This window comes from Propithecus coquereli, unplaced genomic scaffold (assembly GCF_000956105.1).
Source record: "Propithecus coquereli isolate 6110/MARCELLA unplaced genomic scaffold, Pcoq_1.0 Scaffold6, whole genome shotgun sequence".
In the NCBI taxonomy this organism is placed as follows: domain Eukaryota; kingdom Metazoa; phylum Chordata; class Mammalia; order Primates; family Indriidae; genus Propithecus; species Propithecus coquereli.
This window is the reverse complement of record NW_012151951.1, coordinates 12,621,996-12,637,874: the sequence shown is the minus strand read 5'-3', so window position 1 is coordinate 12,637,874 and position 15,879 is coordinate 12,621,996. Positions and strand designations below refer to the sequence as shown.

The window sequence follows — 15,879 nt, the reverse complement described above, 5'->3', positions numbered from 1 at the left end:
TCTAGCCTATATATTTGTTTAGATTGATAAACTGAAGAATGATCAACTATGGAATTTACATTAAAATATGTATCTTGATGCTGTAAAACATCTGTGTGCTCTAAAACTCAATACTTAAATATTACAGGGGAGCCTTTTAAAAACGTCTTTGTCTCCTCCCAGGCAACAGACTGTTCCCGCAGACTGACAGGGGCAGGTGCGGTCCTTTCCTCCCCCTGCCTGCCAATTGGTTCTGCTCTCCATCACCACAAACCCAAGCTCATCAGGGAAAGTTCAAACAGTTCTTTAGCAACAGGTAGTCAATCACTTATTTTACACTAAGTCTGGAAGGACTGTCTGTAAAATGTCTTTGGAGGTCTGCCAGTAGTGTTGAAGCCACTTTCAGTCTGGAAAGCAGCCACAGTTCTTCAACACCGAAAACGTAAATATGGGGAATTCATCAAACTAATACGAAATAGAAGCTTCTTCACCTTGAAAAATTAAGTGGTTGCATCAGAAATTCCAAAGTCCATATTTCAGGCGGTGTAAAGTTTACAAAATGCTGTCTATAATTTGAGAAACTGAGTTCTGTAGCGAACAAAAACATCTGTCATGTCTGAAGATTAGCTTTTGAATGGCAAAATGGTGCTATTTATCTTAAGAGGCAATTAAGACATTGTTCCCTGTGACAGAAAAATACAGATATAAGTTACTTACATTAAATTACATATTACCTACCTGAGGAATTCAATTAATGATGAATGTACAAAGCACTATGCAAAAACTTTGTGAATTTGGGGGTTTTATGTGACTAATTTCTCCCTCTTATTCCTACCTTGAATAAACACCCACATCTCTTATAAATAACACACCTACATCATATTTTTTTTAGTTTTTTGTGGGATTTTTGGGGGGCAATTACTACCTTAATTCTTGAACTATCAAGCGCAAGAAACCAGTCACCAGTTAAATCAACAAATTCTTAGTTTAACCAAATTAGCATAGGAAGACTTAGTGGAAGCCCCTTTACTGAACGCAGATATATCCTGCTTTTTTCTGTTATTCCAATATTATTTTAAAAACAAAGAAAAGACCTTTGGTAAAGGAATCTGGAAAAAAGTCATTAAGATCAATAATTTGGGGTAAGAAAGAGGGAGCTTCATGAAGAATTAATTCTAAAAAATAATGCAAGACTAATGAAAATTTAGCCAGGTTGGTAGATCTTTATGACCTCTGTAGTGAGAACAGTTACTCAAAAACTTAAATAAATGACAGGCCACACTTGCACAATGTCTGGATTATATTCTCTTTTTGTTTTTAATTCTCTAATTTTAAATATATTCTCAGTTTTAATATTTTCAATTATGCTAATATTTATTAAAAGAAAATAATCTTTTGAGGGTTTGGATAGCATTATGATAGGTTTCCACTTTCTTATATATGGCTGTATTACATTTGGTTAAATTTTGTTCAGAAAGACACAAATCCAATCTTAAAATGGAAATCAACAAAGAAATATATGTAGCTCGCCATAATTGTGCTCACAGCAAACTTTGCTGAAACGCATCTTCATTCGTTTAGCTAGGGATATTATATTAACATATGCTTTACTTGTAGGTTAGCTTTTGGAAGACTGCAAAGGTGCTCTTTGTTCTTAATCTGGTGTTATCTTGTTAGAAACCTAGTCCTATCCATTCCTTGACTCTTCCAAGTTAAACTGGCAGAAGACTGCAAAATTAGGAGGTAAACATGTGACTTAACTATTCCAGATCGTTCGAGCAAACAATTTTTCCACACAACATCCGAAATTGCTTCTAGAATAGGCTCAAATTTACTATGCAATTCCATAACCTTTCATTGTATTCCTAAAAAGCAGAAGACACCAAAACGAGAGAAAGGCAGCTGACCTGATTCATTTCATATATTAAGGTTAGAGTGCCTTATGTCTAAATCGTCGTATGTGTAGAGTGGAGCACAGAGCCTGAATTATCATTGCCGGTGGAGATGCTACGACATTTGAAGCCATACACACACACACACACACACATACACACACTTATGTGTGTTATATTGTTTTTATTTTCTTCCTGACCCTTTGACTTGGATTCTATTTTTTTAACTATGGTAAAAACAATAAAGGAAAATTATTTCTCTTTGGAAAACCATTCAACTTCTTTCTTTTGTTAAGTAATCTTGTACGTGTTTCGTGTTCTGCCTTCTTCCCACCTTCAAGGTATTGGGGCCAGGAAAGAGAACGCTTTCATTCCAGGGAACACTGGTCAGAATGCCACCCTTGCCTGGGCATCCAGGAACATCTCAATGTGGGATTTCTTGGGCGTGTACTCGCCTGCAACTCCCACGGGCTCCAAACACTGAGGGTTACACCCACCACGATGATGGAAAGGACGACCAGGCGATTCCCCCCCCAAAGATCCGGTGTCCTTTGTCACTCTCCCACCCAGAGGGGAGGAGGTCTCAAAAAAACACACACACCCACGCGGACAAGCACCTCCACGGAGACCCACGGGCACGAAGGAAAAAGGTATGGCCGGGGCCGCCCTGTCCAGGTGACGGCGGAGACCCAGAGCCTGGCGGACGACGCTTGGTCCCCTGATCCGCGCTCCGCGAAGGCCCCGCCCCCGCCCCGCCCCCGCATCGCCCCCGGCCCGCGGCCGGCCGGTCAGCGCACGCGCGTCGGTGCGCCCTGCCACGGCGCCCTCCCAAGCGACGCGCTCGGGCTGCGAGGGTGTGTGTTGGCAGGGGCGGTGGGATGCTCCAAGTCGGCGTGAAAGAGGCGAGAGTGGGCAAGCACGGGCGGGCCGGACCAGGACACCTCCCGGTGACCACCTAGTCTCCATTTTATTTCCTGGCAACTGCGGGGCAGGCGCGGGACCGGCCGCAGGGCGGGGTCTCTCCCGGCGGGGGGTGAGCGAGACCGTTAGGCTGGAACACCGGGAGACGGTCCTGGCAGCCCCGGGCCGCCACCCGCGCCGCAATAAAAGCCTCTCGCGGCTTCCCGCCCAGCCAGCCTCTCTCTGATTGGTCGCCATGGGAGGGACACGAGTTGGCTGGAGGTGGCGGCCGAGCGCCGCTCTCGTGCCGCCCGTGGAGGGGGTGCCCTGGGTGCTCCCGGCCCGCCCCGCGAGTTCCCCCACCCAGGCTCGGCCGTCCAGGGCAGGTACAGCGGCACCTGGCAGCGGCGACCGCGACACACAGCCTCTCCGCCCGACTCCCTTCAGGCGCTTCCCGGCACACGCCCCTCGCCCAAGTGTCCGCCCAACCCACCCAGCTCTCTGCGGCCCCTGCTTCTTTTCTTCTTCCCCTCCGTTCCATCAGCGCCAAGCGCAAATCCTTGAGTGGGGGTGGGGGAAGCAGCTGGAGGGGAGGGTGGGCACGCACAGAATAATTTTCCAGGGAGGCCGAGATGGAAATAGCCAAAATGAAATGCACCTCCCTCCCGGCTGCCGAGGTTCTCTGGGCGGCGGCGCAGCCCAGCCACCCGCGGCAGCATCACTACTGTCTTCCTCTCGGCTCCCTATTGTTCGCACTTTGCCAGGATGAGGAACCTCGCCCAAAGAAAGGGGCCTGGGGCGAGGTGTTTCGGGCGGCTACCTGCCATTCTTCCCTCGCACCGCGTACACTGGGCTCGCCGTGCGTGTAAAGGCACACGCGCACACACGCGCGCACACACCAGGCAGCCCCGATCACGCCCTCCTCGCCCTCCGCCCCTCCGCACTTCCTCCTGTCAAAACGCGGAGCTCGACCCTCCCATCCCTCCGAGCACCGGGCCAAGGGTAGGCTTCGCAACTCCCCAGCAATTTGGCAAATGAAAAACTAACGTCATGTCGACGGGGGTGCACCAACGGCCACACAGCCCCGCGATTCTGCCCGTTTTGCCCCATTTTGCAAACCGTTATTCGTCCTGGGGCGGAGGGTGGGGGCGAAAGCAGCGAGCCCCACTTTATTAGACCCGGGGAAATAACGACCGTGGGTGGCTGCCCTGCCCTTATTGTTCACTCTTCCCGGAGCCGGGGCTGACATGACCCTTCCCCGCGGAATCCGAGCCTGTGCGGCGGCACCACCCGAGCCGCGACATCCTCCGCCCCGCCGCCCGCCCTCGGGGAAGGAGCGCTGCCCATCACCGGCGCGGCCGCAGGGTCCTGGGCAGCTGGCCCGCTCCGCTCCCACCGCCGCGGGCACACAAAGTGGGGAGGGCAGGCGCGCCGGTGGGGCGCCGGGCGCTCGCGGCGCGGCGAGGCAGCCTGGGTGCAGCGCAGCCCGGGAGGGCGCGGGGTCCGGCTGGGCAGCAAGGGCGACGCGCTCCTTTCCCAGCTCACCGATGATGACCAGCCTTAGCATGCCACGTAAAACCACCCAAAATAACAGTGCTCCTCCGGGAGGAGTAATGGGAAGGGGGTAATTAGCAAATCAGACTGACAATTAAAAAAATAAAATGTACCTGCAGTTCCCAGGAAAAACAAAGTCCAGATGAGATCCTTAGTTTGCAGCATTGTAATCTGCTGGCCGGAAGATATGTTCTTGCCGCGGTAAATTCTGTGCCCCCCTTGCAGCGAGTGTGGACGGCGGCAGAGCAGCAGACCTAGGGGCAGACAATTGCCAGGCTGAGTATGATTATTTTTGCAGAATTGTTTCCTGCCAGCGGCTGCTGAGCTGCGTTCACGCGCTGATCGGAGAATGAGTGACAGTCTCAGCCTCAGCACACTCGCAACTCGGAGATCCTTGCGCTGGTCCGGGTTCGCTTTGATGGAACTGGGGATGGGAGAGGGGGGCGGGGGGCGGGGGTGAGAACCTCACTGTGTCCTTCCACCACGCCGGCCACAAATAGTGCCGAACATCAAGGAGGTAAGAGAGACAGGGGAGGCAGATGCGGCCGCCTGCAAAACGCGGCCTGGAGCTGCCGGGGGAGCCGGGCTCTTTCACACGCAGACTCCCAGGCAGAGCTAGGGTTTCTTCTTTTCACACTTCTCCCCCACGCCTTCGCAGTCGCTCCTGCCATCTAGCAGGAGTTCCTTAATTAGGAGTTTGGATATTTTAATAATTAGTAAATAATAAAAGCAAAATGTTAGATTTGGTTAGCTTTTTAAAGTTGTCGAATCCCTTCATTTGGAGTCTAAGATCCTTGTGACATAAGGATAGCCCAGGACTTAATTTTTTTTTTAAAGTGTAGAAATTTAGACACTTGGAGAGGGATGGGGGTTGCTGTCGCTGGGTTTTGTTTTGGTTTTGTTTGTTTGTTTGTTTTGTCCTGACTATGAAGTTTGCTCTCCCACAGAGAGGCAACATACAACACAAGTCAGCAGATGCCCTGGGAAGGAGGTGGGAAGCGACTTAAGTCAGAAGAAAACGCAGATGTTTAGAAGGCATTTCCAGAAATAACCGAAAGAGCATGTTTTCTCTTTTATAAATGCTGAAACCTGTGATCTCTGTATTAAAATCGCCAAGCCTTCTATGTAGGTAGTATGATATGGAAGTGATATTAAATAATATTTTCTTACAAGGGGACACAACCTTAATTCTTAAAGATGTTAATGTAGAATATTACCGAGGTACCAACACAAAGGGCTTTAATGAATCTTACAGCTGAGTTTTCACAAATGGGGTGGAGGGGGACAGGGTGAAAATAAACATGTCTCAGTACCTGAAGGCTTGAGTGTGTAAGGCGCAAAGGTGAGGAAAGTGCGCTAGATGTAGGAGTAGCCTCTTAGCCTAGCACATGGAAACCCTCTCACAGAGGAAGGCTGCCTAAATTCAGAGGCACCAATGCATCAATGTTACCAGGTACTCCGTTTTTCTTTAAAGGTCAGACTCCTCACTGCTGTAGTGCTTTTTAAAAACCCATCCTCTGCTGGGGGACCAGCCACCCTCCTTTATTGGAGAGACCCCATCTCCTCCTGTATAGTAGACCAAGCGGGCTACACCAATACACTGTGATTTTGAGGGACCCCTGAAAAGTTTTTCTTCCCCCAAGTAAATCTTTCACATTTACTTTGTAATATTTATCTTATGCCAAATATAAACAATCCAAAAATACAGAAAACTAGAAAGGAGTAAAAATAATACCAAAGCCCACAGATTCCAGAGACACCCATATATTTTCTGTCTTCTGTATACGCAAATGATTTTTATAATTGACACATTATAGTAGCAGTTTGAATCCTGCCGATTTTGCCTAACATTTCATTATAAGCATTTTCCTGGACCATTAAAAAGGTTTTCTGAATATTTTTATAGCTATGTAATATTTCTTCGTGTGGATAATTCTTCAGCGGTTTCCCCATGGTTGGATATTTAGATTGTTTCAAGAGTTTGATAATATAAATAATACTTTATTTGAACATCTTTCAACAAATATTTGTTGAACAACCACTGTGTTTAGCCCTGTCCTGGGTACCGTGGACTATATACATCTTTTTTAATAGTTGCTATATTTAAGTGTCTAAAATTACCACATTAAATATTATAAATTTATATGGATGAATGTATCAGATCCTTTTCTAAAAAAAAGGTTTTGGTAGTAAGGAAAGATGAGAGAACAGGCTGGGAGCGGGACAGGGAAGTGAAGGTTGGGGCACTCAAAATAAAACTTTTCTAATTTTGCCACCAAGAGTGAGAGACACATCCTTCCCTGCCAAACTCCCTCCTTATAGCCCATGTCAGTAGAATTAAAAGATTCCTCACTATTTTTCTCCCCAAATGTCCCTATTTTTAGCTTTTCAATGTAGACAACTGTGGAAATCCTATCTCACTTCGGCATGACTGAATTTCTTTTTTCTCTCTCTCCAGCCCCTCCCTACCCCTGTGTAGTTGTTGATCTCTGTTGTAATGATTCATTCTAGAATTCTGCCCCAGGCATTCCAGTCCACACTCTGAGCATCTCTCCCCTGTTCTTTTAACAGGATGCATCACTTGTCTCCAATTCTTTGGCTCTCCACTTGTCAAAGCCTACATCGGTGAGCTCTGTGTTGCATTTCAATCCCTCCCTGAACCTCATTTTAAAATGGGATGAGACTGTGGCCGTCCCCAGATCTCTCTCCCCAGAGAGAGTCCCAGGGAGAGAGGTCTGAATGGCTGTCAGGCACATGTCAATCAGCACTTTCGGTATGAACATCCACGGGACAGAAGCGGAGGATGTACTTTAGAGAGAGAGCTCTGTTGGTAAGCAGAGAGCAGTCTAAGAAGACAGCCGCAGCAAGGAGACCAGCTGGGAGGCCATGAGAGTTCTGGGTGGTGCGGCAGGTTGGAATCTAAGACAGCAGCAATGGGAAAGGAAGCAAGGACAACACAGACTTGAGACACACTTCCAAGATAAGAACAGCAGAACTTCCAAACTTTCCAAAGATTGGTGTCTGAGGCACAGGAAGAAATCCAAGTTCCTTTTATTCATTCAACAAATATATACTGAGTCTTGACTAAGCTGCTGGCACTGCTCTAGACAGTGGGGATATAACAGTGGACGAAGTAGAGTCTTCACCCTCATGGACTTCTGTTCTTATGGGAAAGACAGATCTTAACTCATTAAATACCTAGTATACAGATGGTGATATGTGCTAAGGAGAGCAATGAAGAGGGTAAGAGAACCAGGGGTCCTGGGGTGGAGAGGGATTACCATTTTGTTTAGGGGAGCTAAACAGTGATACTTGACAAAGATCTAGAGAAAGTGATGACTTCAAAGCTTCCAGTGTGGGCAAATGAATAGCTCCTGGGGACACTGACAGAAGAGGGGCAGATTCAGACCAGGGGATGAGCAAAGGAGCAGTCATGGCAGCTGTGGACATACTAAGTCAGAGATGTCTGAGAGATGTCCAAGTGGAGATGTGCAGGAGACAGACACACAGAGAGAACCCAGTGCTGAAGGTATGGGCAGAAGGATTTGACAAAGAAATAGTGAAAAAGCAATCAGAAAGATAAAAAGAGAGTTGAAATATGACAGCATCACAAACCTAAAGGAGAAGGAAGTTTAAAGTGGTCAAAAAAGATGAAGATTTAAAAGAACTTCCTGGATTTGACGACTGGAAAGGCCTTAGTGGCCTCTGGGAGAACAGCATTCATGGAGTGGTGGGGAAGGAGGCATCACTCTCCCAGGAACGAAAGCGAGGGGAGGAGGCAGGAGCAGGGGGTGTGGACCACTCTTTCCAGTGGTGTGATGATGGAAGAGTAGTGCCATGATGACAGGAAGGCTTGTCAGGGAAGGAGGCTTGGAAGAAGGTCTTCTTTTCTTCTCTTTCAATGTACATATTTTATCACAATCAGGTGATATTTTGTCACTATCAAGTGATAAAATAAGTTAAATCGATTGTTCACTCCAGCTCCCCACCACCACGACTTTATGCACTAACTTGACTTAGATTACTTGAAAAATGGACTTGGTCTAGAGGGAAGTGCACCCCCCTCCCCATTTAGGGCTTCTTTCCTGTTGCTGTTGAGAAGGGGGCCCCCAGGCATGATCCCGGGCTTTCAGATAACTCACCAACTGTATTTCACTATGGACTTGGGCAAAATGCATTCCTGGAAACACAGAAGCTTAAGGCCCACACAAGAGGTGGTGGCCTGGGGCTGGGAGAGTCTAGAAAAGAGGCTTGTCCAAGGAGCTGAGCATGTTGCAGGAAAGTGTTAGGACTGGGAGGTAAAATTGAGCCCATAGAGCTCAAGAGTAAAAGTGAGAGCCCTCCAAGTTCATTCCTAGCTTCTCATATTCCAGATCTGTTTAACACCAGAAATTACTTCTAAGCTCTACTTTGCGGTGGGGCCAAGGCAACTGACATGCGTCGTCCCTATTCAAGGCTGGCTCAGGCACTGTCAAGGACTAGCGGACACTCAGTCAAACCAGAGGAATGATGCTGGGGACCTCCAAAAGCAGGGGAATGAGAGAGAGGTCAACACAGAATCACCGCTCCTTTGTGTAGGTTGTGCACTGCACAATTTCAAGGGGTGCCTTTCAAATTCCACTCGTCATATATTTATGTAGTTTTTATGACAGTTTTTCTGGCATTAATGGAAGTAAAGCATCAAGAAAGAGGTGTTGTTTTTTTTTTCTTTCCTTTTTTATTGTTCAGCTATAAATCAAAATATCGTATTTTAGAAAGTTAAATTTTTCTTTTTTTATTGTAGTAAAATATAAAATATACATAATAAGAGATGGATCGTTTTAATATGTACAGTCTGCGTCATTAGCACATTCACATTGTTGTGCAACCATCACCGCTGTCCACCTCCAGAACATTCTCAACTTCCCCAAGTATGAAGTCGACTACTCTAGGTATCTGGTAGAAAGAGAATCAGACAGTATTTCTGGCTTACTTTGTGACTGGCTTACTTCACTTAGCATAAGGTTTTCAAGGTTCAACATGGATAATGATTTCTTTCTTTTTGTTGTAGCATGTGTAATAATATCTTTCTTTTTTAAGACTGAATAATGTTCACTTGTATGTATTTACCCCATTTGCATTATCCATTCGTCTATTGATGGAGACTGGGGCTGCTTTCACCTTTTGGCTACTGTGAGTAATGCCACCTTGAACATGGATGTACAAATACCTGTTCAAGTCCTTGCTTTCACTTTTTTTGGTATATAGCCAGAATTAGAATTTCTGGATCACATGCAATTCTGCATTTAAGTTCTGGGGGAATTTCAATATCGTTTTCCACAAGGACTGCACTGCATTTTCTATTCCCACTGGCAATGCATAAGGGTATCAGTTTCCCAACACTTGTTATTTTTTGTCTTTTCTTTTCTTCCTTTTTCTTTGATAATAGTCATTCTAATGGGTGTGAAGTGTTATCTCATTGTGGTTTTGACTTACGTTCTCTAATGTCTAGTGATAGTGAGTATCTTTTCATGTGCTTATTGGCCATTTCTATAACTTCTTTGAAGAAATGTCTATTCAAATCTTTTGCTCATTTTTTAGTTGGGTTGTTTGTTTTGTTGTTGTTAAATTGCAGTTATTTATATATGCTAGATATCAATCTCTTGTTAGATATGTGATTTGCAAATATTTTTCCCATTCCAGGAGTTGCTTTTTCACTAGGTTGATAGTGTTCTTTCATACACAAAAGTTTTGAATTTTGATGAAGTCTAATTTATCTATTTTTTCTTTTGTTGGCTATGCTTTTGCCATATCCAAGAAATCATTGCCAAATCTATGTCTTGTAGCTTTTCCCCTATGTTTTCTTTTAGAATTTTATATTAATAGTTTCAACTTTTACATTAGGTCTTTGATCCATTGGAGTTAATGTTTGAATGTTTGTTTATGGTGTAAGGTAAGGAACCTACTTCTTCTTCTTTTTTTTTTTTTCCTACATGTGGATATCAGGTTTTCCCAACACCGTTTGTTGAAAAGACATTGAACTGTCTTGGCACCCTTGTCAAAAATCATTTGACCATATATGTAAGGGCTTATTTCTGGACCTTCTATTCTATTCCATTGGTTTGTATGTCTGTCTTTATATCGGTGCCACACTGTTTTGATCGCTGTGTCTTTGTAGTAAGTTTTGAAATCAGGAAGATGAGGCCTCTAACTTCATTGTTTTGCAAGATGATTTTGGCTATTCAGGGTCCCTTGAGATTCCATATGAATGTTAGGATGGATTTTTCTATTTCTGCAAAAAACATCATTGGGATTTTGATAGAGATTGAGGGGTGCTGTTTTCTAATCTGCCTACCTTGTTATTTGGGCTGGCATTGGAGCCATGCTGACGTCTTGGAGGTGAGTGTATTTACACATCTCACTCCAGAGCTATCGGAAACTGAATCACAGGGAACTATCACAAATTGCCATTTGAGCAATTTATTCTTTTCAGTGTAGATATGGAGGGATGAGGCAGGGTCAAATCACAAGAATCAGGCAATGAAATATGTGGACAGCTTTGGGAATTTACAGTGAGCTAGAAGAACAGGTTTAAATGGTTCCTTGGCCCTGAACTGAATTCAAACCCCAGGCTGCCTAACTCCCTGTTTTGTCCTTGAAAACAAATAAACAAACAAAGAAACAAAACTCGGAAACAGGTGACTTAACAGACCAGTGAAAGGATCAGGGTCTCTATGGCAAGATCTTAAAAATCAGAAAACGTGGCCAAGCTTACATTAAAGACACAGTAGCTTCCTCTGTCCACCTTACACGGCCTCCCATACACCCCAGCAGCAGTGAAGTGAAGTGAATGAGTGCTCAGCCTCTGGAGTTTGACAATCCAAGTTTAAATCCTAGCATCTCCACCTGTAGGCTCTGTGGATTTGGGTAAATTACCTGACACCTTAAACCTCATCTTTCTTGCCCATAAAATGGGATTGGAGCAATATCTACCTTTCTGATTCCTTGTGAACATTAATTAAAATAATGTATGTAGAGGGCTTAGTGCCAGTCTGATACTCTTTCATTAACTGGGTATATATTGAACACCTATTGCCTGCAGGGCACTGCATTAGTCGTCGGGAGTAAAAGAAGTAAACCGAATATACATGTTTATAGGCTTGTCAAGAAGACAAATAACAAAGAGACCTGAAATAGTATAAATTGTAATTAGAGCTATGAAAGAAATAAACATTATTCCTTGGTAAAGAACGATAGCAGAGATCTACTTTAGAACAGGTAAGGCTTCCTGGAGGAGGTGACGTGTAAGTTGCAGTCTCGAGAATGAGAAATACCTAGCTATGGAAAGGGCAAGTGGAGGTGACTTCCAGGAGTGTGCAAAGACCCTGAGGTCAGAAAAACCTGGGTGGTTCTAGAAACTAATAGAATACCAGGGTGGCCAGGGTAGCAAGAGCAAGCGGGGGAGAGCCCCAAGGCTGGCACAGAACATGTGAGCCCCTCGAGGGCTAGAGGAAGGAGTTCATCTTTTATTCAAAGTTCAGAGAAAACCCCGGAGGGTTTTCAGCAGCAGAGTGACATGAATTATTTTACACGTTTTAATATCCACTCCGGCTGCTGAGTGGAGAGTGGCTTGTAGGGAGGCAGCAGCGGGTGTGGGAGGCCAGTCAGAAACCACTGCAGAAATCAGGGAAGAGAGGATGGAGGCTGGGGAGGCAGTGGAAGCGATGGAGACAAGTGGAGATGGAATTGACCAAACTTGCTGATGGATGCGAGGAAGAGGAAGAAGGAGAAGTCGACATGCAGAAGATGCAGGCAGCGTTTGTCTGGAGGTGATGGGAAATCAAGAGTTCCATTTTGGACAAGTCAGGTCTACCTTTGAGACATCCAAGTGGAGATGTCAAGTTGATGGTCAGACATGGGAGTCTGGAAGTGAGAGGCGAGGTCTTGGCAAGAGATATAAATTTCAGGGTCATCAGTGTTCATGGTATCTAAAGCCATGGAACAAGATGAGCCCACCTAGACAAAGATGTGGAAAGAGAAGAGTGGAAGGCCCAGGCCCTGACCCTGAGAAACATCAAAATTGTGAGTTCAGATAGAGCAAGAAGAACAAGCAAAAAGACTGAGCTGGAACTCTAGAGAGGTAGGATGCCACCCAGGAGAGAGCAGTATCTCAGGACCAAGAGAGGTGAGAGTTTTTAAAAAGGCGGGAGGTGTCACTCTGCTAAATGGTGCTGAGAGGCCAAGTAAAAGGAGGACAGAGAAGAGTGTCCACTGGATTTGGGAATATGAGGGTCATTAGGAAACTAGGCAATAACAAATTCACGCTCGTTGGGCTCAAAGTGAATGCCTAATAGATCTATTAGCCATAACAGTAATAATCATAAGGTCCCTACCCATTCCTTCTTTGTGCTTCTGTGATAAGAGAAAGACATTTGGGGCCTGCTCAGGGGACAGAAGTGCAGCACTTGGCAATTAGCTATTCACAAGTAGAAGTTGATCTTATTTTAAGTTGCAAGCTAGGAATCCCTTGCCCTTTCCAAATAATTGCCATAGTAGTTGTGGGCAACTAATATTTTAGAAGACTTGGTTGCATTAGTACTTGGGGTAAGAGGGAAAAAACATTTTCCTTTCTCTCCCTGCTAGCTTAACTTCTCTGATTTAATCCTGTTCATTGTCCTCGTCCCCTGTTCCTCTGTGTCTTCTGTGGTTGTCCTGCTTTCCTTTGTCACACACTGAAACACCATCCGCCATCAACCCCAGCACCCAGGAAAAGGGCCTTGTAGGCAGAGCCAACGATAAATTTGGGCTCCTCCAGGTTCATCTGTATCTTTGTGGCCAGCAATGCCCATGCAGGGCCTGTGCCCCGTTCTCTGCTCAGCACAAGCACCCTGGAGTGTGAGAAAGAGGATGAGAAAAGGAGGAAGCAGGATGGTGGGCACTCATTGGGGATGGCAAAGTCGTTTATCCCAGCACCCCCACCCAAGTCTTTGCAAAAAGAACTGAACTCTTTCCTCCCTTGACACATGCACTACACTACATCTCTCTTGAGAATCCTTTGGCACCTTCCTGAAGAAACACAGTACCTGGAAGATGGTGTTGCTGGCTCCACGCAAGTCACAAAAACCTAAAGAACCCTGAATTTGAAGTGACTACAGGTCTCCGTGAACCCCCGTCCATGTCTTCCAAACACCGGCAGCCATTTTTAGCCCTGCTGCTTTGCCCCTTAGGTGCCAAGATTTCCACAGAGCCTGAAAGCTCCCGGGAGCTCCAAGGAGACACAGCACTCATTCCAGCCATGCTCTCCGAAAGAGAAATTCCCTGTTGCATCAGCAAGAACCAGGCGTGCTTCAGCATGGGAGGCTGTCGCGCCAACCACCATGCGGCCTTGCATCAGCAAAGGAGCAATCAAGAATCCAGGCTCCCCTCCTTGGTCCCCAGGCAGGAGAGAAACGTAACAAACACCAGATCTCTGGCCCCCACTGCCCATCACTGCCCCCAGCATCCCAGCGTAAGTGTCACTCTAAATGTTCATTGAAAGAATGGAATCAATAAACAAACCAACGTGGGGCTCAAGGTTACTTGGTTCTGGGACCTTGACCCAGGGCTCTTCCCCAGCTTCCCCGGCAGCTGTTCAGGTGCTCGTCGCACCTCACAGAGACTGCTGCCACGGCCTCCACTCTCCCTTCTCCAAATCCACCTCCCCTGGCCCCAGAGCCACCTGCCTAAAAGAATAGTGATGAAAAGCTGGAAGAAACTCTTTCATGGCTCCCCATTGTCCTAAGAACGAAGTCCAAGACCCATGAAGGGCTTCCGTGACCAGGCCCTGCCCTCCCCAGTCTCATCTGTCATCTCTTCTTGTGCCCCATTGTGGACCTGAGTAACAGCACGCACCACCCTGCCTGGGCAGACTCCTGCTGGGGGCCTGGCTGACATCTGCTCATCCCCTCAGGCTCGATCACGAGGTCATTTCTTCCCTGACCTTTCCCACCTCTTGCTCCTTACCCACTTCCCCTGGGTTCAGAGCTCTTGCCAGAAGCTTCCAGAATCCCTTGTGCTCACCTCCATCTTTGCACTCACATCACACAGTGCAGTCTAACCGTCTATTCCTGACTCCATCTCCTTCACTAGCTGGTGACATTCTGTAGGACAAAGACTTGCATTTTAATATCTGCATCACCAGCACCTAGCATGTTGCGTGGCACATAGGAGCTGTCCCATGCTTGTGGCGGAATGAACGAATGAATAAATGTCATAGACAACTTCTTCCTCGACTGTTTGTCTTGGATGTGGTCAAAAACTACATTTCCACCATGTGGGAGTTGCTCAGAGAACAAGGTATACAGTGGTGACAATTATAGGTCTAGCAAGTAGAGTCCTATTTCATCTTAAGATGTCTCACAGAGGATCTTTGGTCTCAATCTCTCAGGCTAGCCTCTGAAACCAATCTTCTTTCATTCTGATTTTCCTGTCCTTCATTCATCGAGAAGATTCTATGTCCTCACCAATTCCATGTGGTCCTTTGTCCGTGAAGCTCAGGCCCTAGCACCACTGGTCTCTCAGCTCCTTCTCTAAGCCCTGGAGTGACAGCCCCCAGATCTCTGCAGAAGACGTCTGTCCTGGTCGGCGGCTCCTGGCTCACAATCCCCTCCTCCTCTTGTGGACCTCTTCTAATGCTTGGTCCTTTCTGCCTTTGCTGGTGAAGCTCATGGTGAAATGGGGTGACAAAACCCCTTATTAATGATTTTCCATCTTTCTGTTTGCTGGATAATTTCAAGGTTTTTTTCTTCCCCCATGATTCCTAAGCAAGTGAATGGGGAAGTTATTTCTCTTATTAACAATTCTGTGTCCTGGGTCACAGCACAGATTCTACTTTATCCACTGGCAACATTTTTACTCACGTTGTCTACTAAAGTACTAAGAACACAAATAGTTCTATGTTCAATGAACCTTCCAACAGCAGGAGGGAATTTGGAGCAATAAGCAACTCCTGCCCAACTCCTCAGCATCTCCCTCTGCCTTCCGCACCTGTCCCCTCGCCTGCCACTGCGTGTATTCTGGTTTGTTAGTACCCTTCTCAGATGTGACACTCAGAGCAGGGCTTAATACTCTGAAAGAGGCCTGGCCAGTGCAGAGGTCAGTGGAGTTGCTGCCAACTCAGCTCAGGATGTTACAAATTGTCGCATGCACTCCAGAGGCACTCACACTTGCAACTGGCTAAGCAGGAGTCAAAATCCCGATACAGACTGTGATCTCTCTTCCTCATCCAGCCTGTCTCCTTGTCCAACCAACCATGCCTTGCTTGGAAAACCTGTTGCAAGACAATCTATAGAAAAAAACAATGTTCATATTGCAGAACAATTGCTAAAGGATCTTTTAAATCAGTTACTCTTTAAGTACATCTAAATATTCCTTTGTATTCACGTATTTATTTAAGCACCTTCTACATTCCAGGGCTTATGCTAGATACAGTTAAGCAGTAAACAAGACACACTCTCTTCCCTGATAGATCAAGGGTAAGGGGAAGTACAGAGGAAATAAATGTTAATATATACATTTCGGGGACAAACCACTTTAC

General features: G+C 46.0%; 1 protein-coding gene across 5 annotated transcripts in view; it reads right to left on the bottom strand.

Annotated features, from left to right (window-relative positions):
• Positions 1 to 4,854, bottom strand: part of NCAM1 (neural cell adhesion molecule 1) — a 301,367-nt gene extending 296,513 nt beyond the window's left edge. For 2 of the 5 annotated variants that reach the window (XM_012659193.1, XM_012659194.1), the window contains exon 1: positions 4,439 to 4,854. In XM_012659193.1, coding sequence (XP_012514647.1) covers positions 4,439 to 4,490 — 52 coding nt within the window. In that variant the 5' untranslated portion in view covers positions 4,491 to 4,854. The remainder of the gene's footprint in view (positions 1 to 4,438) is intronic. The other 3 variants (XM_012659192.1, XM_012659195.1, XM_012659197.1) reach the window with 2 other exon arrangements.
• Between the last annotated feature and the right edge of the window lie 11,025 nt (positions 4,855 to 15,879).